The sequence below is a fragment of the Notamacropus eugenii genome, chromosome 2, assembly GCF_028372415.1.
Source record: "Notamacropus eugenii isolate mMacEug1 chromosome 2, mMacEug1.pri_v2, whole genome shotgun sequence".
Classification (NCBI taxonomy): Eukaryota; Metazoa; Chordata; class Mammalia; order Diprotodontia; family Macropodidae; genus Notamacropus; species Notamacropus eugenii.
In genome coordinates this window covers 345,782,014-345,805,405 of record NC_092873.1, presented here as the reverse complement: position 1 = coordinate 345,805,405, position 23,392 = coordinate 345,782,014, and the positions used below count along the sequence as shown (strand labels likewise).

General features: G+C 36.7%; 1 protein-coding gene and 1 long non-coding RNA gene across 10 annotated transcripts in view; one reads left to right on the top strand and one right to left on the bottom strand.

Annotated features, from left to right (window-relative positions):
• The window catches only part of EFCAB3 (EF-hand calcium binding domain 3), a 481,176-nt gene that overhangs the window by 421,520 nt on the left and 36,264 nt on the right, over positions 1–23,392 (top strand). For 6 of the 7 annotated variants that reach the window (XM_072645908.1, XM_072645906.1, XM_072645907.1 and 3 more), the window contains 7 exons: positions 1,280–1,333; positions 2,567–2,668; positions 9,420–9,473; positions 10,631–10,735; positions 18,359–18,412; positions 20,008–20,109; positions 22,023–22,076. In XM_072645908.1, coding sequence (XP_072502009.1) covers positions 1,280–1,333; positions 2,567–2,668; positions 9,420–9,473; positions 10,631–10,735; positions 18,359–18,412; positions 20,008–20,109; positions 22,023–22,076 — 525 coding nt within the window. Of the gene's footprint in view, positions 1–1,279; positions 1,334–1,672; positions 1,754–2,566; positions 2,669–9,419; positions 9,474–10,630; positions 10,736–18,358; positions 18,413–20,007; positions 20,110–22,022; positions 22,077–23,392 lie in introns of those variants that run through there. The other variant, XM_072645909.1, reaches the window with a different exon arrangement.
• Positions 1,747–23,392, bottom strand: part of LOC140528241 (uncharacterized) — a 38,527-nt gene continuing 16,881 nt past the window's right edge. For all 3 annotated transcript variants that reach the window (XR_011975119.1, XR_011975121.1, XR_011975120.1), the window contains exons 2-3: positions 20,629–20,702; positions 1,747–1,858 (exon numbers count right to left, since the gene is read on the bottom strand). This is a non-coding gene — a long non-coding RNA (uncharacterized lncRNA). The remainder of the gene's footprint in view (positions 1,859–20,628; positions 20,703–23,392) is intronic.

The window sequence follows — 23,392 nt, the reverse complement described above, 5'->3', positions numbered from 1 at the left end:
TCATTTTACAATTGAGGAAACTGATGAAAACAGGGTGAAGTGACTTGCCCAGAGTCACACATCTAATAAGTGTCTAAGGCCTGATTTGAACTCAGGATGATAAGTTTTCCTGACTCCAGGCTGGTACTTTCTCCATTATATCACTTAGCTGCTATGTCCCTGGTAATGATTCCTGTAGCACTGAGCTCACAGGAAAAGGCTTACTGGGATGATTTATGTAATGTACTTCATATATTTTAAAGGGATGTATAAATGCCCTTTATCCCACATTTTATCTGAATTGCATAAACTTCTTTAGTTAAATGCTTCAATTTCTGGGGTTTTAACAAAGTGAGCCTACTAAATGGGATTGTTCTTCTGAAGGGACTGTACCTGTTTTCACTTGAATAATTTAAATGCTATTTAAATATAATTTTTTATAATAAAGTCAAATATTTATTTCCTCATAGACAGTGTGTCTTACACTTAACCAATTAGATGAAACAAATTTGCAAAGATACATAAAATATTAGCCACATACAAGATTGTGGTCAGATCATTGAAAGAAAAAATAGTTCCTCTTTTGCTTCCATTATCAAAAAAATTTGAAAAAGGAATTTCCTAGTACACAGTCATATCACAGCCATGCTGGGAAGGACATGGAAATCACCTAGTCTAACCCCTTCATTCCACAGAGGAGCAAGTTGAAGTCGAGAGATAGGAAGGGGCCAATTCTTTACATCTTATTCCTAAAATATCCTGAATCTTATATATGAAAATATAATGTTTGGTTACAATAAAAGTTCTTCTGATACTCATTAGCAAAGAGAAGGGAAGTTCCCTCGATTATTGTGTGAGGTTGCTGGTTAGATGGAGGACTGGACCCAAGTTCAAGGCCTGAGACAAGTATTAACTGTGTGACCTAGGCAAGTCATTTAACCTCTCCTCACCTGTAAAATGGAGATAATAAGCACCTGCCTTGTAGGCTTCTTGTGAGGATTAAATGAATTAATATTTGAAAAGCATTTTGCAAATCTTAAAGCCTTATTTAAAGGCTAACTATTATTACTATTTTTACCATCAGTTTACAGATTGAGTGTTTTTTTTTATTCCTCAGCAGCCTATTATAAATTAATCTTCAGAGAAAATAGAATAAAATTACAAGGTAATTACCTGACTTCAAAGAAAACTGTTGAGTTCCTCTGATTTACCTCATAATTCAGAATGTAATGTAATACTATTTTTGCGAGACTCTGCATCCTCAGGTCTCTGTTTAACCTATCTATGCATTGTCTTACAGCTATGGGAAAGGTCGACCTGAATAAACTTTTGGATACTGTGAAATCTATTAAAGGTGAGTAAGACATTCGAGAAGGCAGGTAAAAATGCCATCTCAATTTTTTTCAGAAAAATTCATAAGTGTTAAGCATTACATAGTAGAGAACAGTATAGCCTTAGAGTCAAAAGTCCTGGATTCTTGACCTGCTTCTGATACTAGCTGTGTGACTGTGAGACAAGTCACTTCCCTACTCAGGTAGCATCTTAAATAGCATATATTAGAAATAATTTCTTGATCTGCATAGACAGAGATGATCAGCTGTTCCCTGTGGTTTAGGGGAAGAGAAAGGATGGCCAGATGGATGTATCAGTCTCACTTAGGCCTCAGGCTTTGGGTGTGGAAAAGAGGGAAATAAGAGGACCTTGCCCAGCAGTGTACCTCCCACTCCAGCCCTTGATGATACCTGCCTCTTTTCCTCTCTACTTATCATTCCAGGTATGCTTTCACCGTAGTAGCCAACGTTGCTGTGTATGGGACTGCCTGGCTGCTTCTCCATTTCCACTCTGAGACTTCTGATTCAGGCACCATCTGTGCTAGGCACTAGAGATAAAAAGAAAAAAAATTTAAATAGTTTCAGCTCACAAGGAACTTACCTTCTCTTGGGAAAGGAAATATGTATACATGTAAATATTTGCAGAATAAATACAAACGTGACAAGCTAAGGATGTAGCTGTATGGGTGAAAATAAAAGGGGGGGGGTATATGAGAGACATCTTATGGAAGGAAAAGTGGCAAAGTGTGTCAACTGATTGAATAAGGGGTGGTGAGAAAGAATCAGGAGTCCAGGATAACAACTGTGACACTCCCTATTGTAGATAAATGTACTAAATGATCATCACTCTATTTAAATTCACTTACAAGCTTGCCAAATTCTCTTCAGTCGCTTTGTAGCAAGTCTTGAATTTCCTAGAATATGTTATGTTCTTGCTTCACTTTTCCTAGTGTTGAAACAGACAACATTCTAGGTCTCCAAGGCAGTAGTGGAAAGTGGGACTGTATTCAAACAATTTGAAACAATTGGGATAAAGGTGGAGATAACCAAACCTTACTTACTAGCTAGATCTTTTATTTCTGAATTGGCCTGTGAGTTTCCCTTTAGGTGTAGTCTCACCTCAAAAGCTAACTTTCCTCTTCTTGTTAAATATGGAGATGATGGACCACAGGAACAAGTAATATCTTTTCACCCTCTGGTGTCATTACAAATTCCTCACATTCCCATAAGTCACCATTCTCATCTTTTATAAACAGAAAACATTGATCCTCAAAACCTGGACAACTTTCTGAAGGGCATGGGGATCACACTCATGGAAGAAGAATGTCAAGATCTCCTGAAACGCCTGCCAGTTGATGGTGAGTGTTCCAAATTATACTATGGCCATGAGGGGAACTTGGGCTTGCTTCTTTGAAAATGTCTGATACTTTTTTTTCTAAAGAAAGTTGCCTCAGTTTACTCCCTAGGCTACAGTTTTTTAACTTCATAGCATAAAGACTAACCAGTGGGAGATAATAACCATTTTAGCAACTAGGAAGTCTTAGGAATAGTAAAGTGAAAGGGGAGCAAGTAAAATGAAAAGATGTGAATAGAAGAATAAAAATAAAGAAAGTGGGTGAGGGAAGGTGGAAGAGAGTATGATTAAGAGGTGAGAGAAAAATTACATGACATTGCCTTAAATGGAAAGTGACCTTGTTTCTACCCAACCCAAGTGGACTAGCACAGGGGCTAGGGATTCTGAATCAAAAGAGCTGGAGCTGTAGAAGAGGAAACAGGAGGTAAAGCTGCTCATTTTATTTGCCTCAGGACAGAGGGGGACAGGCGTATTCACCATGGGGTCACACTCCTTATACTCCTTATAAAGTTTCAGTAGGACCCACAGAAATGTAGGAGACATTTTCCTATCCTAAATTAGACTCTGGGAAAGAAAGCCTAAATTCTGTTGCTCTGGAAAACCTAGAAATAACTGGCAAACAGTTTCTTTTAGATTTGGGAATTCACAATATTCATGCTTACCTAAACTTTTACATGGGCTAGCATTAAAAGAACCCCTCAGATCCCTCCAAAGGGGAAGTGTGGTGTGATGGAAAGGAGGCCTAGATTGGGAAGCAAGGATTGAAGTTTAAATCTCAGCCTTGTTGTTGCTTTCCGTGGGTATAGGACCCGAAGAATCTTTGTTCCCAACCATCTTGCATAGAGTAAGCATATTAAAAATGGTCATTTATGAGTGAAGTAATAAAGTGCTGAAAACATTGACAGCAGCTAGTTGGTGCTGTGTAGAATCAGAGACCTGAGATCAAATGTGGCCTCAGACATTAACTAACTGTTTGACTCTGGGAAATTCACTTAACCTCTCTGAATCTCAGTTTCCTCATCTGTAAAATGGAAGTAATAATAGTACCTCCCTCCCAGTGTTGTTATAAGTATAAAATGAGTTAATATTTGTAAAGCACTTTGCAACTAAATGAGAGCTACAGTCACACAATTAAATGGCTTGAGGAGGCAAACAAAGAAGGAACTGACAGAGTTGGTCTTATCATATACCCAAGGGCAACAAAAAACATGATTTCATGGAATATTTAGTCATTCCTTATTGGAGAACTAGGGATAAGTACTCAAGATAAAGGAAAGAGAGATGTCAGCGATATATAGACTATACAGAAGCTTTCTGCCTTTGTATCAGGAACAGTTTACTTAAGAAAAGAATTGGGAGGTATTAGCATTGGTGAGCATCAAAGAGCATGCCAAAAAAGATAAAAAATAGAAAATTATAAATAACAAAAATAGAAAAAATAAAAATAGATATATCTAACAGATAAGAAAAAACTTATAATTGATGTAAGAGTAATCACTGGATCATCTATGAACAATAAGACCCATATCTTTTCAAGAAAAAAAATCAGAATATAACAAGAATATAATCCCTTCTCTTATAATGTTCTGGATATGATTTTTATGTGACATGTCAAGAACATAACAAGAGCATAATAGTGAAAAAGAGATAATTTGAAATAATTCAATCCTGAATTTTTTAAAGAAGTAACAAACAAAATGTAAAATAGGCATGGATGGCCATTAGAAAACAGAACTTTAAGCACTCCAAATCTGTTGCCACAAGAGGAAAACCAGATGAGCTCAGTAAGCACCTTAGTCAGTAAATGTTTTTTTACATGCCAAGTGAGGAAATATGACAACATTAGTTGAGACAACCATAGATTTTTGGATAATAAAATTCTTTGTAAAATCCCCTAGAAAAAGATGATGAACATAGTTAAGAGGAATATTGTCTTACAAAGCCTAGAGAAGCTGTGGAGAGTGAAACTTATTTAAAGAAAACTTTGTAAGGAATCCCACTATGCATGGTAATCCCCATGTGCAGTTAAGGATAAAATAAATATAGAACAATAAATTAAAGAAAATGGAAAAGACCTCTAATGATTTCTATTGCAAACAATCAAGGACAGTAGAAAGAACACTTCTACCCAAATATCACAATACAAGATTAGCTCATAGGAGGAAGGAAAATGACATTAAAGATAACAAAGACAAGAGAAGTTGCCCAGTTGGATCAGATGTATATTATAGAGATTTGTTCTGAAGAAGACACAGTTGTGAGAGTACTGCTATATAGAGAGACTGTCACAAAAGTCTTAGTGAAATTTTAAGCTTTAATAGCTTTAAACTGTTCTAAGACTTTTTGGAACACTGTAGGAAAGGTGTCTGAAAGAGAAGGAGATATGAAAAACAATTGACCTTTATTAATACCAAAAAAAAGATGACCATGAAAACATCAATAGTCACTGACCTATATGCCTACTATCCCACTGGTACAAAATCTCTATGAGTCATCAATACACAATTCAAGAGCATCCTTGATGAAGGGATTATTATGGAACAAACAAGTGTTTGCAAGAGATATTCAGCAATAGATCCCATTTTAGTCATTTTGTAGCAGATTGAAAGATGTAGAAAAATCAGATCACATTTTCCTTAATGTTTGCTGATTATGAAAAAGTATTTGATCTTTGAGCACAGGAACACCTTAGAGTCTCTTTTCCAACATGCTATCTCCTATCCATGTATAAAAACCAATCTAGATTCCTTGAAAAGTATAACAGAAATAACACTATTCAATGAACCTCTGACCACAAACATCAGGTGAGACCTAAATCAGGTGAGACCCAAATATTTTTACCACTGTGTTGAAGGAGATCTAGTGTCGAGTCAAAGTTGAAGAGGGTTTCTTTGTGGATGGTTGAGTCCTCCAGAGAGTCCTGTTTGGGAATCACATTTTGCTGGTTGAATCAAAAACTAGAATGTTGCAGAGTCTCCTGCAATTGCTCTGTAACCACTCAAGAGTTTGTCCATCCACACAGCGAAGGTCAAGTAGATAAATAATGTCTATTATGCAGATCATGACATTCCTTTATGTCATAAACCTATAGAGTTTGTCCCCTGAGTATGTATATCTGGTAGAAAAAATAAAGATGGACCAGTTCTTTCCAGAGTTGAAGATGAAGAGAGATTGTCTTTGAGAAATGGAAGGTTCCATTAATTATGCCAAGACTCCTGTGGAAGCAAAGGTCCACTTTTTTAACACCAACATTCTGACAAAGTTACTTCTAGTGAAACATGGAATATAATGTTCTCCAAGGAATCAAAAATTATATTTCACAGAGGGGTATAGAGAGGCAGGTAGTGGCTGTTACTAATATAAACAATGAGGAACTTTGAAGAGCAGGAATAAAATATGGCTATCAAAGGGCAAGGGTGAGGGGTTAACAAGTGGATACACAGAGTGCTCTACTGGTAACTCCACAATGTCAATATAAGGCAAGTTGCATAGTAACCTTATGGAAAATTTCTGGGAGAGGTGGCAAGTGAAAGATGAAATGACTTAGGAAAAAGTTTCAAGCTTCCAAACATAAATATTTATTAAATAATATGTGCCAACTGTCCAATAAATCAGGAGAGATAGCCTTCCTCAGCTTTGGCATTGGGTCTCAAATACAGGAGAAAACAAACTTTTATATATTAAAACAATTAGTAAAATAAGACCAATTAATTAAAAGGAGCAATTAACCAGGATACAACTTTAGGTTACATTAGGTAATCTGATTCCTAATTGGAGGAAAGATTAGGGACTTTCCAAGTTCAGATGGGGAGAATGAACAAGTATTCCCTAAAATCAGGAAAAGAGGTGTCCCACTCCCCCACAAGTATCTGTACTCAACCAAAGTAACATGGAAACAATAATTGATTGATCAGTGTGGGGCCAGTTCTCAGATAGAACACATGAGTTGCTTTAGAAATATAATTGTGAGAAAACTCCTTGCATCAATCTTCAGATCTAAGTGGATTTCTGGTCAGCATGACCTCCTAGGTCCTTAGTTAAGGTTCTCTAAGCAATTGGTTGGAGTGGTCCAGGTTCCCAGCCATGCAGGGCTAGATTCAAACAATGCAATAAAGTTTTTTTTCACAAGCCCCATAATTCAATAGAGTTTTCTCACAGGACAGAAATCAGACTAAACTCATAATTGAATAGAAAGGGAACTAAACTAGCTTCAGAATTGAGTCATAAGATGGAGTCAGTGTGGTTCACTCAATTCCCACCATCATTTGCTGCTCCAATACCCTCAGTTTCCCTAGAGGACATTAAAATGAGTCAGCAAGATATGCAGACACAGATGGGTTGCTAATATATTTAGAGCTAGAAAGGACCTTAGAGGTCATCAAGTCTAACTTCCTCATTTTATAGATAATGAAATTGAGACTCAGACAGGTTAAGTGATTTGCCTAGTGTCATATAGTCAGTAATCATGTGAGACATAATTTAAACCCAAATATCAGACTCCAATTTTAGCATTCTACCATCTGCAGCTTTGCAGGAACTCCCAAACAGATCCATTTGAATGTATCTGAGCATCTTATCATATTGAGAAACTCACTAGAAAAGTTTTTCTATTTAAAAGGATGTGTTCTATTTGGCAACAAATAGGGCTGTTCTAGGATCAGAAATGAATGACCTTTCCCAATAAGATTAGGATAATACTAGGATATCCATTATCACAACCATTATTTGATGTCATTCCACCTATTGCAATAAAAAAATTTAATTGAAGAAAGTACAGGGATTCGGAAACAAAATTATCCATTTTTACAGATGATAAGACAACTTATTTAGAAGGTCCTACAGATTCAACTAAAAATTGATTGAAACAACTTCAGCAAAGTAGAAAAATATAAAATAAAACCACGCAAAATTTCAAACTTTCCATATGTTACCAACAAAATACAGTAGGAAGAGAAAGAAAGAAATGTTCCATTAAAAATGATTATAGAATTATAAAATATTTTGAAATCCAGCTACTGAAATAGAGATAATACATATAATACACATATACCCACAACTATAAATAGCTCTTTACAGAAATAAATACAGTTTTTACAGTATTAAATTAAATTTACAGTATTAAATAAATGGAGAGATATTAATTTATCATTTTGGGGCCATGTCAGTATAATAAAAACTGGCAATACTAGCTAAATTAATGTTCTTACTCAGAAAATTTGAAGATACACTAAAGAAAGACATTTTAATGAACTCTTGGTGAAGGTTGAGAGTAATTTGGGTCTATAGTAAAAAAAAAAAAAAAGTAAGAAGAATTTCTATGCCCAGTTATATTGCTAATTGGTTTGTGTCCTTAAAGAGATCAAAGAAAGAGATAAAGGACCTATAAAGAGAAAAACCATTTATATCAGCACTTTTTGTTATAGCAAAGAACTAGAAACTTACATGTTATAAATTCAATTGGATGAGGAATTGCTAAGGAAATTATCATATATGCATGCAAGATACAACACAAAGGATAGCTTCAGAGAAACATGAAAAGACTTTCATGGACTGAAGCTGAGTGAAGTGAGCAGAGCCAAGAAAAAATAATTTGTAAAATAATTAGATCATAAACAAAAACAATTTTTTTTAAGACTTAATATTGATACAATGAGTATGATGACTGACTTTGACAGACCTAGCTCTTCTCAGTGGTGCAAGGACCTAAAACAACTCCAAAAGACTCATGATGGAAAATGCCATCCACATCCAGACAAAGAAATATGGAATCTGAATGCAGATCAAAGCATACTATTTGCTCTCTTTTTTTGTTTTGTTTTTTTCTTTCTCATAGTTCCTCCCATATGTTCTAATTCTTCTATACAGCATACTAAAGTATGTTTAATAAGAATGTATATGTAGAGCCTATATCAGATTGAACACTGTCTTGGGGTGGAGGAAGGGGAGGGAGGAGGAGAAAATTTAATACTTATGGAAGTGAATGATTGAAGCTAAAAATAAATTAATTTGTTTAAGAAAAAAAAAGATTGATGCAATGAAGTCTGACTTCAGAAGGCTGCTGATGAATCTTAATTCTCATCTCTTGCCAAAAAAGTTAAAGGAGCAGAACAAGACATATAATTTCACCATTTGCCAGTGTATATATAGATTTTTCTTGACTATACTTTTACTTGTTATAAGCTAGGGTTATACTGGCGGTAGAAGAATGGAAGGTTATGTAGAAGAGAAAGAAGTAGTGAATAGTGATGAAAAAATGAAAAGCAAAACTGAAAGATTTGTGAAATGCACAGAAAAGAACAGGAGTTTAAAAGTCACAGGGAAACACAATGTTGGAAATACCTTGATAAATTTATCATATGTTTTTTAAAGCAAGTTATACATAAAAGAGATTCGCGGTTTCAGATGCCACAAAAAAAAAAAAAAAACCAACCTGTTTCCAAACCAGTACTGTCTACTCCTTCCTGTATAAAGATTCTGGAGTCAAGAGCTTTGTGAAATAATACTTGATTAAAACAAAGTTTTTATCTGTAATAAATTCTCCGTTTTAATGATAATGGACTATTTTACCACAGAATAAGAAGAATCTATTTTAACAAAAGGATTTAATTCATCCACTTGAGAGTTTTGTCTGTTTCTTCACTTCATTTTTATTTGGTGGAGAAAGGAAGGAATTAGGACAGTTTTTATAGGCTAAGTGATAAACTTTGTCTTATTTTTTTTAATTCTCTGTGACCTGAATTCACCTTCTGTTATAGCCAAAGGGAAAATAAATAAGAAAAACATAATGGATGCTGTGAAGACTCTACCTGGTGAGTAAGAAACTGTTTTATTTCTTCCTGGTGATTATAACATTAATTCTATTAATCTTTCCAATTTGCTGATTCAACATTTCTATCTCATGCCTGCCTGTTCTTTATGTACAGCCACCCTGGAGGAGGCAATTCACCAGTTTTTGTCACTGTAGAGAACTTTAAACCCCTTGGCCAAAAGTGTGTAGATAAGTATGTAGATTAGCTGTCTGCTTTACATGAATCCATCAGCCTTGACCAATTCATTCCTTACTGTTTACTGTGAAGGCTTCTCTTGAAAAATTTGTCAGAGTCCCTTAGATAGGAACAAATCATATTCCTAGCTCTCCCAATGACTCTGCATTTTTGTCCTTAAAAATTGTCACTGTTCCTTTGAAAATTAGTTTGGAGAGCATTTTTGAAATATTTTATAAATGTGAATTGTTATTTGTATTACCTCACCCTCAAACCAGGAATGATGAGCACAGTTTTGAAATTCTTTGTATATAGTCTTTACATAATTTGACCCTCTGGCACAATTCCAGGTTTTTCTTATTTGTCTCCTCAATTAGGTTATGAACTCTTTGAGGGCATGGACAGTGCTTTTGAAGGTAGCAAGGTACTTCAGTGGATAGAGTACTGAGCCTGGAGTCAAGAAGTTGTTCAGTCATTTCAGTTGTGTCCAACACATCATATGAGGTTTCCTGGCAAAGATACTGGAGTGATTTGCCATTTCCCTCTCTATCTTACTTTACAGGTGGAAACTGAGGCAAACAAGGTTAAATGGCTAGTCCAGGGAAAATCTGAGACCAGATTTGAGTTCAGGTCTTCATGACTCCTGGTCAGGCACAATATCCCCTCAGGTCAAGAAGATCTGAGTTGAAATTGAGCCTCAAATACTTACAAACTCTGTGACCCTGGGCAAGCCAGTTAATCTCTGTTTGCCTTAATCCACTGGAGAAGAAAATGGCAAACCACTCCACCATTTTTGCCAAGAAAACCCCATGGATAATATAGTCCACAGAGTCATGAAGAATCAAACATGACTGAAAAACAATATCAACAATGCTTTTGATTTTCTTTTTTTTCCTGCATTTGGTACAGTGGCTGGCACATAGCAAGCACTTAATAAATAATTAGTTTATTTATAATATTATTCAATTTTCTCCTTTCTGAAGGAGCGAATGTTAACATTAATAACCTGGACAAGGTTTTGGAAAACCTGGGGATCGAGCTCACAGACAAAGAAATGGAGGAGCTATTGAGAAGTCTGCCAGTTGATGGTGAGCATTTCTTATGTCCCTGTGTGTCTTTAGGGAAGCTTTTCCTTTATGTCTGAGAATTTCTGAAAGGATACTTATTTAGATCACATAAAAGGATATAAATACCTGTAGAAAAAGTCCATCATGATGTATGATGACATATTATCTCTGACTCAACCTTTAAGTCAAGAGTCTCCAGAATGCCACTAAATAGAAGACAGGGATGGAAGATTCCTTGCTGTTTACCACAGGCCCCATCTGAGCTGTGTAGGAGTTTCTCTTTTCAGATCTCTTTCAGGAGGTGATCAGTGGATTCTTTCAATATTTATTTTGCCCTCTGGTTCTAGAATATCAGGGCAGGTTTCCTTGATTACTTTATAAAAGATGATGTCTAGGCTCTTTTTTTGATCATGACTTTCAGGTAGTCCCATAATTTTTAAATTGTCTCTCCTGGATCTATTTTCCAGGTCAGTTGTTTTTCCAAAGAGATATTTCATATTATCCTCTATTTTTTCATTCTTTTGGTTTTGTTTTGTAATTTCTTGATTTCTCACAAAGTCATCAGCTTCCATCTACTCCATTCTAATTTTTCAAGAACTATTTTCTTCAGTGAGATTTTGAATCTCCTTTTCCATTTGGTTAATTCTGCTTTTCAAAGCATTTTTCTCCTCATTGGCTTTTTGGACCTCTTTTGCCAATTGAGTTAGCCTATTTTTAAAGGTGTTATTTTCTTCAGCATTTTTATGGGTCTTCTTTAGCAAACTGTTGACTCACTTTTCATGATTTTCTTGTATCGCTCTCATTTCTCTTCTCAATTTTTCCTCCACCTCTCTTACTTGATTTTCAAAATCCTTTCTGAGCTCTTCCATGGCCTGAGATCACTGCATATTTATTTTGAAGGTTTTGGACACTGCAGCTTTGACTGCCTCTGATGTTATGCATTGTTCTTTCTCATCCAAAAGAATGGAAGAAAATACCTGTTCACCAAGAAAATAACCTTCTATAGTCTTATTTCTTCTCCCTTTTTGGGCCATTTTCCCAACCAGTTACCTGACTTTTGAATCTTTTGTCAAGAGGAGGTTATACTCTGGGAATCTGTAAGTTCTCAGTTCCTCCAACGTGGCACAATCAAAGGAGAGGAGTTTATTCCTCCCCTGGCATGCACACTGGTCTGGAATCAACCAAAAACTTTTCTGCCCAGAATCTGCAATTAGAATTCCCTCACCACAACAACCTCCAGCTCCACCACACCAGAGCTCCTCCTCACCCTAGGGATGCCAGTCAGGACTGAGATTCAGGTCAGCTGGTCAATTCCCCCAGGGGCTCTAGGCAGAGGGCTCCATAAATGGAAGCTGCTGCTACAGTGCCTTCTGCCAGCAGTCGAGACCATGCTCCCCTCTTCTGGGTGAAGGAGCCCTCCCACTGACCTTTAAAACTGTCTGTGGAATTTGTGTGTTGAGCAATCTGGGAACTGCTGCTGCTGGTGGCTCCCTGAAGCCTCTTCCAGGTCCTGTTCCTGCTGGACTACACTCTGCACTGGGCAGTGCTCCTCACTCGGGGCCCCACCTGAGCTGTCTAGTGGCCATCTTTAAGGGGAAAAGTCCAATGTGAATCAGGAAATTCTAACCAGTCAGATGAAATTCTCTAGTAGTGGACTTGGGCTCAAGAAGACTTGAGTTCAAATCCTGCTTTAAACACTTATTGGTATGATCCCAGACAAATCACTTGTTCCCACTTAACCTCCTTTACCTCATTTGTAAAACAAGGATGATAATAGAATCCACTTCATAAGGTTGTTCTGAGAATTCAAATGAGAAAACATACATACATAAATACAAATATACATACGAATACATATTATATTGCAAATCTTAACGTGTTATATAGATATATAATGTATTACATAGATATATAATGTTATAGCTGTTTTTATTACTTTGAAAGATTCATGTTTTCATTGGTGACAACAGAGTGAGCAAAGTATAACCTGTGTACACCTGTGTGGAGTATTTTTGACCCCCTAGTAATAATCAGTCAGAGACTTGTCTTAGGAAAGGCAAAAAGGAGTTTATTGCTTTCTCATGAGAAAGGGTACCCCCCCCCCCCCAATCGTGCTAATAACACCAGCCAGGGAGTACCAGTATGCACAGCTCAAAGCAAGTTTATATAGACCCTAATGCAGAATCCCCACCCATCCACTGGCTCCTCCTCCCATTAACTAAGCCTCAGAGCTCACAGTCTAAACTCCGGAAATTCTCCCTAAGAACAAAGGACAAGAAGGTATGAAACAGGGAACTGTTTGCTCAGCAAAAAAAATAAGGGAAGCAGAGGGGTGGGGGTGTAGGGCATAGACAAGGTCGGGACAAAGGGGGAGTTGGGCACAGTACAAGATATGTTACAAAGCATGCTTCTCTACAAGGTTAGCTAGCTGCAGATGTTCAAGGGAGTATGTTTTAATAATATAAGAAACAATTAACTCTTTGAGGAGGCTTCACTTCTAAGATCATCTCTCACACACTTAAGTATATCCTTTCATTATTCTTCGACCAAAAAAATCATCATGTAGTAGCCTATCTTCTGACAATGATCCCTTATCTACCTAGACTTATTGATCTTGTACAGAAAACCAATGATGATTTGCTAGCAGTTTTTTAAAAATTTACCTCCAGATGGTAATAGAAAACAAGTTATATTCCAAGCTCCTTTAAAAAGAGTGTGCACTTGAAAAGATTAAATAGAGCCTCTAACTGGACCTAGATTCATGGTCTCAGAAAAAAATAAAATGGAGTCTTCAGCTCTAAGCCCTTCTAACTAGTTGTCAAGGAATGTAAATCTTCAATATTTCAAGAATCCAGAAGAGGATTCTGGCAAGATAGAGGAGTCAGAAAATTTCAAGCTCTCAAGATTTTCCTTCACAAAAGAGATAAAATAATGCCTCTGGGCGAACAAAGAACTGTGAAAACAAATAAAAGCAGGGTCAGAACAGGGCTTCTCTTGGAACAATCAGAGAAGACTTGAAGAAAAATCCCAGGACTAGAGTCCCTCTCTGTGAAGAGTAAATACCTCCATGCTAGGAGCCTCTTGAACAACAAAGAGGCAAGCTATTTAAGCAATAAGCAGCAAGCCCTGGGGTTAATTGGTTTGAGAGGCTGCCTTGGGCCACCACTGGAACTTTTACCCCCAGGACAGTGAGGGCAGTTGGGTGAAGATCTGGGGAAGATCTAGAGAACCTCTGCTGACAAGGAACTCTAGACCCAGCTGTTCTGTGCGGGGAGGAAAGGGCAAGAAGGAGCCAGCACACACATTTTTTAACCATGCAAAAGCAGTGAGGTGGGGTTGCCATTGGCTGGCTATGGGCACTTGCAGGAGGCTGGAGGTCTTGGTTGGAGTTCAAGGTCAGAGGGGAACATTGAAGAGGATCAGAGGCCAAAAGCACCATTCCCCAGTACCCCAAGACTAGAGATGATTATAAAAAGTAAATTATTACCAAAAAAAAAAAAATACAAAGGCCAAGGAAAAAGAATCCAACCACAGAAAGCTACTATGGGAATAGAGAACAGAGTTTGTCTTCAGAGGATGATACTGAAACAAAGAAACCCTCTTCTACCCCAAAAAGTAATGTCAAATAGTCATCTGCCCAAAAAGAATTCATTGAAGAACTCAAAAAAGATTTAAAAATCAAATGGGAGAGATGGAGGAAAAATTAAACAGAAAAATAAGAATAATGCAAGAAAAACAAGAAGATTATGACATGAAAATCTACCAATTAGAAAAGGAGATCCAGAATCTTTAGGAAGAAAATGACTCCTTGAAAATCAGACTTGGGCAAGGGGAAGCCAGCAAAGTTATAAAGAATGAAGAAATTTTAAAAATATATAAAGAATGAAAAAGTAGAAGAGAATATGAAATATTTCATTAAAAAAAACAATGAGACTAGAGAATAGATCAAGAAGAAAAAAAGTAAGAATAATTGGATTACCTGGATGTTCTGATCAAAAAAAGAATCTTAATACAATAATACAAGAAATAATTAAAGAAAATTATCCTGAAGCATTAGAACAAGAGGGGAAAGTAGAAATAGAAAAAAAATCTACCAATCACCACCTGAAAGAGATCCTACAAGGAAAACTCACAGGTATATTATAGTTAAATTCTAAAACTCCCAAATCAAGGACAAAATATTATGAGCAACAAGAAAAAAAATTACATATGATGGTACCACAATTAGAATCACACAAGACCTAGCACTGGCAACACTAAAAGAATATAACATATAAAAGAACAAAAGAACTGGGCCTCCAGCTGAAAATATCATACCTAGCAAAGCTAAGCATAATTTTGAGTGAAAAAAAATGGACATTTGATTAACTCTCAGACTTTCAGGATTCTGTTTTTTAAAAAAACAACCCTGATGAACTCAATAGAAGATTTGACAAGAGCCAAGAGAAATATAAGATACATATCAATGACCAATTACAAGGGACTCAATAAGGATAGGATGTTTACCTTTCATATATGGAAAATTTAAACCCTGTGTCTTAAGATTATTACTAGTAATTAGGTAGCTTATAAGAAGATTGGGGTAGATGTAAGTATTATTTGACTGTAAAAAGTGTGTGCTCATCCTTCGTTGCCAAAGAAGACCATGCCATCAGAGAAATAATGACATGACTTGCACTTGACTTTGTTTTGAGTGAGGGAGGGCTGTGCAGGTCACCAGCCTCACTTCTCCTCCAGAGCCATCTGAATCCAGTGACCAGTTATTCATCAGGATGACTGCTGGAGATGATCCAGGATGAGGCACTTGGGGTTAAGTGACTTGCCCAAGGTCAAACAGCTAGTGAATGTCAAGTGTCTGAGGTGAGATTTTGAACTCAGGTCCTCTTGACTCCTGCAGTAGTGCTTTATCCACTGCACCACCTCACTGCCTGCCCTTAGGAGACGAACAGGAAGGAAATAAAGAAGTATGGTTTTGAAGCCACTGGAGAAAAGAAGGAGGGCCTACAGTTTGAGCATGTTGGAAAGAAAGGCCTGAGGAAGTTTGGGGTTTCATTGAAATAAGGATATGAGAAATTTCATGTGCTTGTTCTTTGCTACATGGAACAATTGTAATAAGATTTGGCAGCTTGAAGTTCCTGGGCCCCCAAGCAGGGGAATGGGAAGGTGAATGCTGCCTCAGATGCTAATCTGTGAGGAAGATGGGGCCTATGTACTACACTTCATTGAAGATGTTGTTGGAAAAGTAAATTCTCCTTTACTCTGTATTCTCTTGGGATGTAGAGGCAGCTGTTAAAACCATTCAAGAACAGTTAAAAGAGTAATTATCCTATACAAATGAGATGCAAGAGGAAAAGCCAATACCGAGGAATTAGATGGGGATGGGGAGCTGTTAGTTCTGGAAACCTACTTTCATCAGGAATGGATTTAAGATGGGAAAATACATATACATCTAGAAGAGTATAAAAGTCTTCTAAATTTAAAAAAGAAATAAAACTCTAAGGGGAAGAGAATAAAAGAAGGATCTTTAGAGGGGAGGATGAGGGAATAGATTAAAAGGGGGTATAGAAGTGTTTAGATTTAGGGGAATGGGAGGATAAGGGAGGGAGCTTTAGAGGGGAGGGGAGGGGGCGGAATAGGTCAAAGGGGTCTACAAAAGGGGGTTTAGATTTAGGGGAATGGGAGAGGGTAAGGGAGGAACTGCTGGAGTGTGGGGATAGGTTAAGTAATAGGAGGGCAAGGTAGCAGGTAGAAGTAAAGTAGAGGAGTTAGGAGAAATAGGAAAAAAGAGATATGCATAAACATAAAAACAAGGTTAGGAGTAGAATCTCTTAAGGAAAGTATTTATTTTTATATATCGTATGTATGTGTTTATATGTATCAAAGTCTATATATAAATATGCCCATGTTCAATTGTAGCCTTGGGGTGGTAGGTAGGGGAGAGAAAGGGGGATAAAAGAACAAAATAAAAAGTTGGACAGCAGAGAACAAAAGAAAACCTACAAGGAAGGAAAGAAAAGAAAATACACAGTATTTAATATATAGGCTTTTTTGAACTGATGTTATTGCTACATATTTTGAATCCTCTCCTACGTTCTGCTGTACACATGACATGTTTTTCTTTTTTTTATTTTATATTTAAGTTTACAATGTTTCTTTTTCTTTTCTTATGTATTTAAGTTTTAGTATTTGTCTAAAATTTTCAAAAAAATCAAAAAGAATCCATGACCTTGTCCATGTGAGTATTATCTGCACTAACACAGTTTGCAAACCTTTTCTCATTTCTTAGGCTGCCATTGAGAGTCACTTGTGGCCAGAAACCAAAAGTGAATATTATATCTAATTTAAAGTGACACCTGCAAACACACGATATGACTGTGGGTGGAGAGATGCAAGCAGATAGATTGTAGAAGCATATTAATAAGTTGATTGGATGTGAGCAGAGGGTGAAAGGAAAAAGTTGAGGATGATACTGAGAGGATACATACCCAGTAATGATTACTGTAACACTGAATTCACAGGATTATTGTGAGATTTAAGTGATACTATTTATGTAATGTATTTTGTACATTTTAAATGTCATTTACCCCACATTTGACTTAAATAGCATGTGCTTATTCTTTAGTTAAATGCGTCAGTTTCTGGACATTTAGCAAAGTCAGCTTACTAACAAGAATTTGTCTCCTAAAGAGGCTATATCTTTGCCCACTTAATAACTTATATGCCATTTAAATATAATATTTTATAATAAAGTTACATATTTGTTTCCTCATAGACAATTAGACAAAGCAAATTTGCAAAGATATAAAGATACATAGAATTTTAACCAAATACAAAATTGTGATCAGAACATTGAAAGAAAAAAAATAGCTCCTCTTTTCCTTTTGTTGTCAAAAAAGAAAAAAAAAAAGGAATTTCCTAGTACACAGGGTTGTTATACCATGTCCATGCTGGGAAGGGATGTGGAGATGACCTGGTCTAGTCCACTTCACAGAAGAGGAAGTGGAGATCAGAAAACAGGAAGGAGCCAGTTCTTTCAATCTTATTCCTAAAATATCCTGAATTTTATATGCCAAAATAAAATGTCTGATTACAAATTCTTCTGATAGTCAATAGCAAAGAAAAGAGAAGATCCCAGAATGATTGTGTGAGGTAACTGGAGAGTACAAGGGATACAGAGCTGGAGTTAGTCAGGAAGACCTGAGTTCAAAGCCTTAAACATATACTATACGTGTAATCTAGGCAAGTAATTTAACCTCTCTAAGCCTCAGTTTCCCCATCTGTAAAATGGAGATAATAATAGTACCTGCCTCATGGGGTTCTTATGAAGATAAAATGAGTTAATATTTGTAAAGCACTTTGCAAACCTTAGAGCCTTATATAAATGCTGTTATTATTATAATTATTATCATCAATATATTGATTGAGAGCGTTCTTCATTCCTCAAGGACAAAATATTATTAAATAGGCAGTATTAAAAATAAGTATTTAGACAATATAGGATAAAATTCCAAGATAATTACCTGAGTTCAGAGAAAACTGTTAAATTTTTCTAGCTTACCTCACAATTTCAGAATGTAACATAATACTATTTTGATGAGATTCTGCTTCCTCAGGTCCCTGTCTAACCTCTGCCTTGTCTTACAGCTGATGGGAAGGTTGCTCTGAATAAAATTATGGATAGCTTGAAGTCTATTAAAGGTAAGTAAGACATCATGATGAGAAGGCAGAAAATGTTTTTCACAGTAACCTATGAAAGGAAGCATTGTATAGTAGAGAGAGTATTTAGCCTTAGAGTCAAAAGTCCTGGATTCATGACCTGCCTCTGACACTTAGTAGCTGTGTGGACTGTGAGACAGGTCACTTCCTGTCAGGAAGCTTTCTAATTCTCTCTCTCTCTCTCTCTCTCTCTCTCTCTCTCTCTCTCTCTCTCTCTCTCTCTCTCTCTCTCCCTCCCTCCCTCCCTCCCTCCCTCCCTCTCCCTTTTTCTCTGTTTCCCTCTCTCTTTCTCTCTTTCTCTTTTTCTTTACATATATATATATATATATATATATATATATATATGTATGTATGTGTCAGAATCTTTGATCTGCATAGGCAGAGATGATCAATTTGTCAATATTTAATGTTCACAACATCTGTGCTAAGCACTGAATTTACAAAAACAATAGTCCCAGCTCACAAGGAGTTTGCCTTCTCTTGGGAAAGACAACATGTATGTATGTGACTATATACCAAATAAATACAACATATTTTGAGAGATTGGGTTCTAGCAATCAGGAAAATCTCCTCATAGAAGGCAGAGATTGTGGTTCACCTTGAAGAGAGAGACTCAGAGATGGAAGTAAGGAGAACATGAGGGACAACTAGGAAATGAAGGCCATATGTGAGCAACAGAAAACAGGCAGGAGAAAGTAATGAGAGAGAAATTTATATATTTGATCCAAGAGAAATAGGGAACCAGGGAAATTTATTGAGTGGCATAGTCAGTAGATGAGTGCTTAAAGAGAATCACTTTGACAGCTCTGTGGAAGATGGATTGGTGGGGAAGAGACTGTTGAGGCAAGGAATCACATTAGGGACCATTATAACATCTCTTCTAGTGAGAGGTGGGTGATGACTTAAGCTAAGGATGTGGCTGTGTGAGTAGAAATATAAAAGGGGGTAGATGTGGGAGATGGTATGGATGGAGAAGTGGCAAGATTTAGCAACTGACTGGATATGGGGTGGTGAGAGTCAGTAGTCCAGGATAACATCTGTGACACTCCCTATCGTGGATGAATTGTGCTAACTGATAACTCACTTACAAGCTTGTCAAATATTCTCCAGTCTCTGTTGCAAATCATGAATTTTCTGTAATGAAGAATGTTTATTCTTCACTTTTGCTGCAGTGTTGAGACAGACAAAATTGTAGGACTGCAAGCCAGTGGTAAAGTGTAGCTTTGCATTATGACCAATGGAAACTATTGGAATAAAGGCAAAACCAAACCTTACTTATTAGCTAGACCTATGTAGCTTTCAAGAGTCACTGATTTGTCAGTTTTTGCCAGATAATTGTCTAATGACTATTTCACATTGTTCTTCAATCTAACATAGTCCTCTGAGCTAGAAGGAAATGATTTCTATTTCTGAATTCCCCAGTGACTTTCTCTTTATGTGTAGGCTCATCTCAAAAGCTAACTTTCCTCTTCTTGGTGCATTTGGAGATGATAGGACCCAGGTTATCTTTCACCCTCTGGAGTCATTATGGATTTCTCATACTCCCACAATTCACCATTCTCATCTTTTATAAACAGAAAACATTGATGCTCAAAACCTGGACAGCTTTCTGAAGGACATGGGGATCACACTCACAGAAGAACAATGCCAAGATCTCCTGAAATGCCTGCCAATTGATGGTGAGTGTTCCAGATTATACTGTGGCCATGAGGGGAACTTGGGTTGGCTTCTGTGAAAATGTCTGATATTTTCTTTCTAAAGAAAAATGCCTCAGACTACTCCATAGGCTAGAGCTCTTCGACTTCAGTACAAGCATAAAGTCTGACCAGTGGAACATAATACCATTTTAGCAGCTAGGAAGGCTAATGAATAGTAAGGAGAAAAAGGAGCAATTAAAATGAAAATATATGAATAGAAGAATAAAAATAAAGACAGTGGGTGAGGGAAGGTTGAAGACAATAGCATTAAGGAGTGGTAGGAAAGTAACTCAGTATTGCCTCAAGTGGAAAGTGATCTTATTTCCAATCATCCCAAGTGGCCTAGCATAGGAGCTAGGGATTCTGGATCAAAAGAGCTGGAGCAGTATGAAAGGAAACAGGAGGAACAGCTGCTGTTTATTTGTCTCAGGAAAGAGGGGTCAGGCGTATTCACCATGGGGCGACACTCCATACTCCTCATAAAGTTTCAGTAGTACTCACAGAAATGTAGGAGACATTTTTCTGTCCTTCATTAGACTCTGAAAAGGTAAGCCCAAACTGCTACTCTGGCAAATCTAGAAATAATCAGTAAATAGTTTACTTTAGATTTGGGAATTTACAGTATTTCATGTTTGTCTAAACTTTGTCTGGGCTAGTGTTAAAAGGACTCCTCAGATCCCTCCTAAGAGGAAGTGTAGTGTCATGGAAAGGACTGAATCTCAGCTTTGTGGTTACTCTCCATGGGTAGGACCTGAAGAATCTTTGTTTCCCAACCACCCTGCATGGAGTAAGCATTTTAAAAATGGGCGTTTATGAGTAAATGAAATGAAAAGTAATTGAGTGCTGAAGGCACTAATGGCAATTAGTTAGTACAATAGATAAAGTGCTGTGTGTGGAATCAGGAAGACCCAAGTTCAAATAGGGCCTCTAACATTTACTAGCAGTGAGATCCTTGAGCAAATCATTTCACCTCCCCTAACCTGAGTTTCCTCATCTGTTGGACTCAATGGCCACTAAGGTCCTTTCCAGCTAGATCTAGGGTTCTGTAGCCTTGGAATCGGAAGACTTGAACTCAAGTCCTGATTCTGACATTTACTCAGTTTCTCCTCTATAAAATGAGGCAAGCAATAGCACCACCTACTTCACAATGTCATTGTGAGAAGAACATGTAGCAAAGAAGTGTTGCAGAAATGTGAGATATTGGTTATACTCCACTAAATTCAATTCAGCAAACATTTATTAAGAATCTTCTATATGCAAAGCAATTAAAAAGATCACAGAAGCGTGTTTAGTGACTCTATGATGGTGATTGATCATTTGGCAAAGCTGATTATTTTGTCAGATATAGTTTTATACCTATGGACCTACAGCTACTTTCAAAGTAACTGTATTTATCTGTTTCCCCATTAGAATCTGCTAAAAGTAGGAAAGAAAAAAAATGGACTGAGATTCCTCTATCTCCCTACAATGAAAATGTTAAAATCAAGACCAGTGGGCTCCTTTATTTTCCCTTCCTTCCCCTGTACCCTAACATATGTCTGTTTCTTCATCTGTCCCTTTGAGAGGAAAATATCTCCCTCCACTGTTCAAATCCTAACTTTTTCACCTGTATTTTGACCTTAACCCCTCTCCCCACTTTCTCTAGGACATTAATGAACTGCATTAATTCATCATATTGAAACCACTCTCCTTTCCTTAATTATAATTCTATCTGGAGGAAGAGATTATAAATAATTTTCTAAGGCAAACCATTCCACTAATCCCTCTCTCCCATAGAAAAATTGCCCACTTTCTCCATACTGTTTTTCATCATTATGCTTTGTTTGCCTTGATGCTGAGTTTATAGATCACTTATTTCAATGTCTAAAGTCTTTGTGTCTTATTGCATTTTTTAGAGAATGGAAAGGTCAAGAAGAGTAAAGTGATGGATTGCCTGAAAAATCTTAAAGGTCAGTGAGAATAAGACATTAACACCAATTAAGAGTAGTACAATAGGAAAAAATACTGAGTTTGGAGCCACAGGACCTGAGTTCCAGCCTTAGCTCTTCATTCACAGCTTGGGGGTCCATAGGCAAATCACTTATTCTCTCTAGCCTCAGTTTCCTCATATGTAAAATGAGGGGGTTAAATTACTGACCTCTAAAATCCCTACTGGCTCTCAATTTATGAAACTATGAGACCCTAATATTGTGCATTTATTAGGCTTGGAACCAGAAGATCTAACTTCTAGTTCTCTCCTGTCACTATTTGTGTCCCTTTGGGTAAATCATTTCATCTCTTGACCTCAGCTACAGATCATCTACAGAATGAAGATCAATCAATAAGTATTTATTAAGCACTAACTGTATGCCAGGCATGGGCATCCAAATACAAAAATGAGAGAATCTCCACCCTTCGGAAGTTTAGAACATTGATAATTATAATAATACTAGCATATTGCCTTCTTCACAGAGTTATTAAATGTCACAAATGAGATAATGTATGTAACAGCATTTTATAGACTATAAAGCATGTCTTTTTATACCAACTCTTTCTCCCTTCTTTTCTTTGTTTCTTCTTACTCTTCTTCCAGATTCTCTCCAGTCTCTCCCTCCTGTTGTCTGCATTGTTCTCCTTCCCCCCTTTCTTTGTTCAAATTTGTTCTCTTTCCCCTTTCTTTCCACTGTTATCTTTGTCAAACACATACAATTCTATCCTCGATTACTTGTCCTCTTTATCACAAGGATAAATGCTCTATCCTATTTCCACTGTCAAAATAAATTAATACCTTCAAAACCTCAAGTATATGATGTGTCAAATGAAATTGTAAAACATTTTAAAGTATGTTACAAAAGTTTGGAAATAGAGGTTTACATTTCCCTAATCCACCAAACAGTTCTCAAGGCTTATTATGTTTAGTATCTATTTCCAAACAAAAAATTCATACTTCCTATCAACACTGAATAAAAAGCATTCAAAATACAGAGACCTAGCAGAAGAGAATAAAACAGATAAGGTTGTTGTCCTGTGTGCTATCAAGGATGCTGCAGACCCACAGAGAATTAAACTGAAACTGAAACTTTTCACCAACAAAAAGTAGTTATTTTATCCAACTATGCAAAAGACCACAGAACATTAAATATAGAAGAAAAATAGGAGTAATAGAAGGGTATCCAATTTCCCAACACTTTTTCTATCTGAACCCCCTTAAAAAAACGGAAGCAATGAGATAATGATAACCGCCCTCGAAGCCCAACCCATCATCTATGTTGTGAGGTGAGAGAGG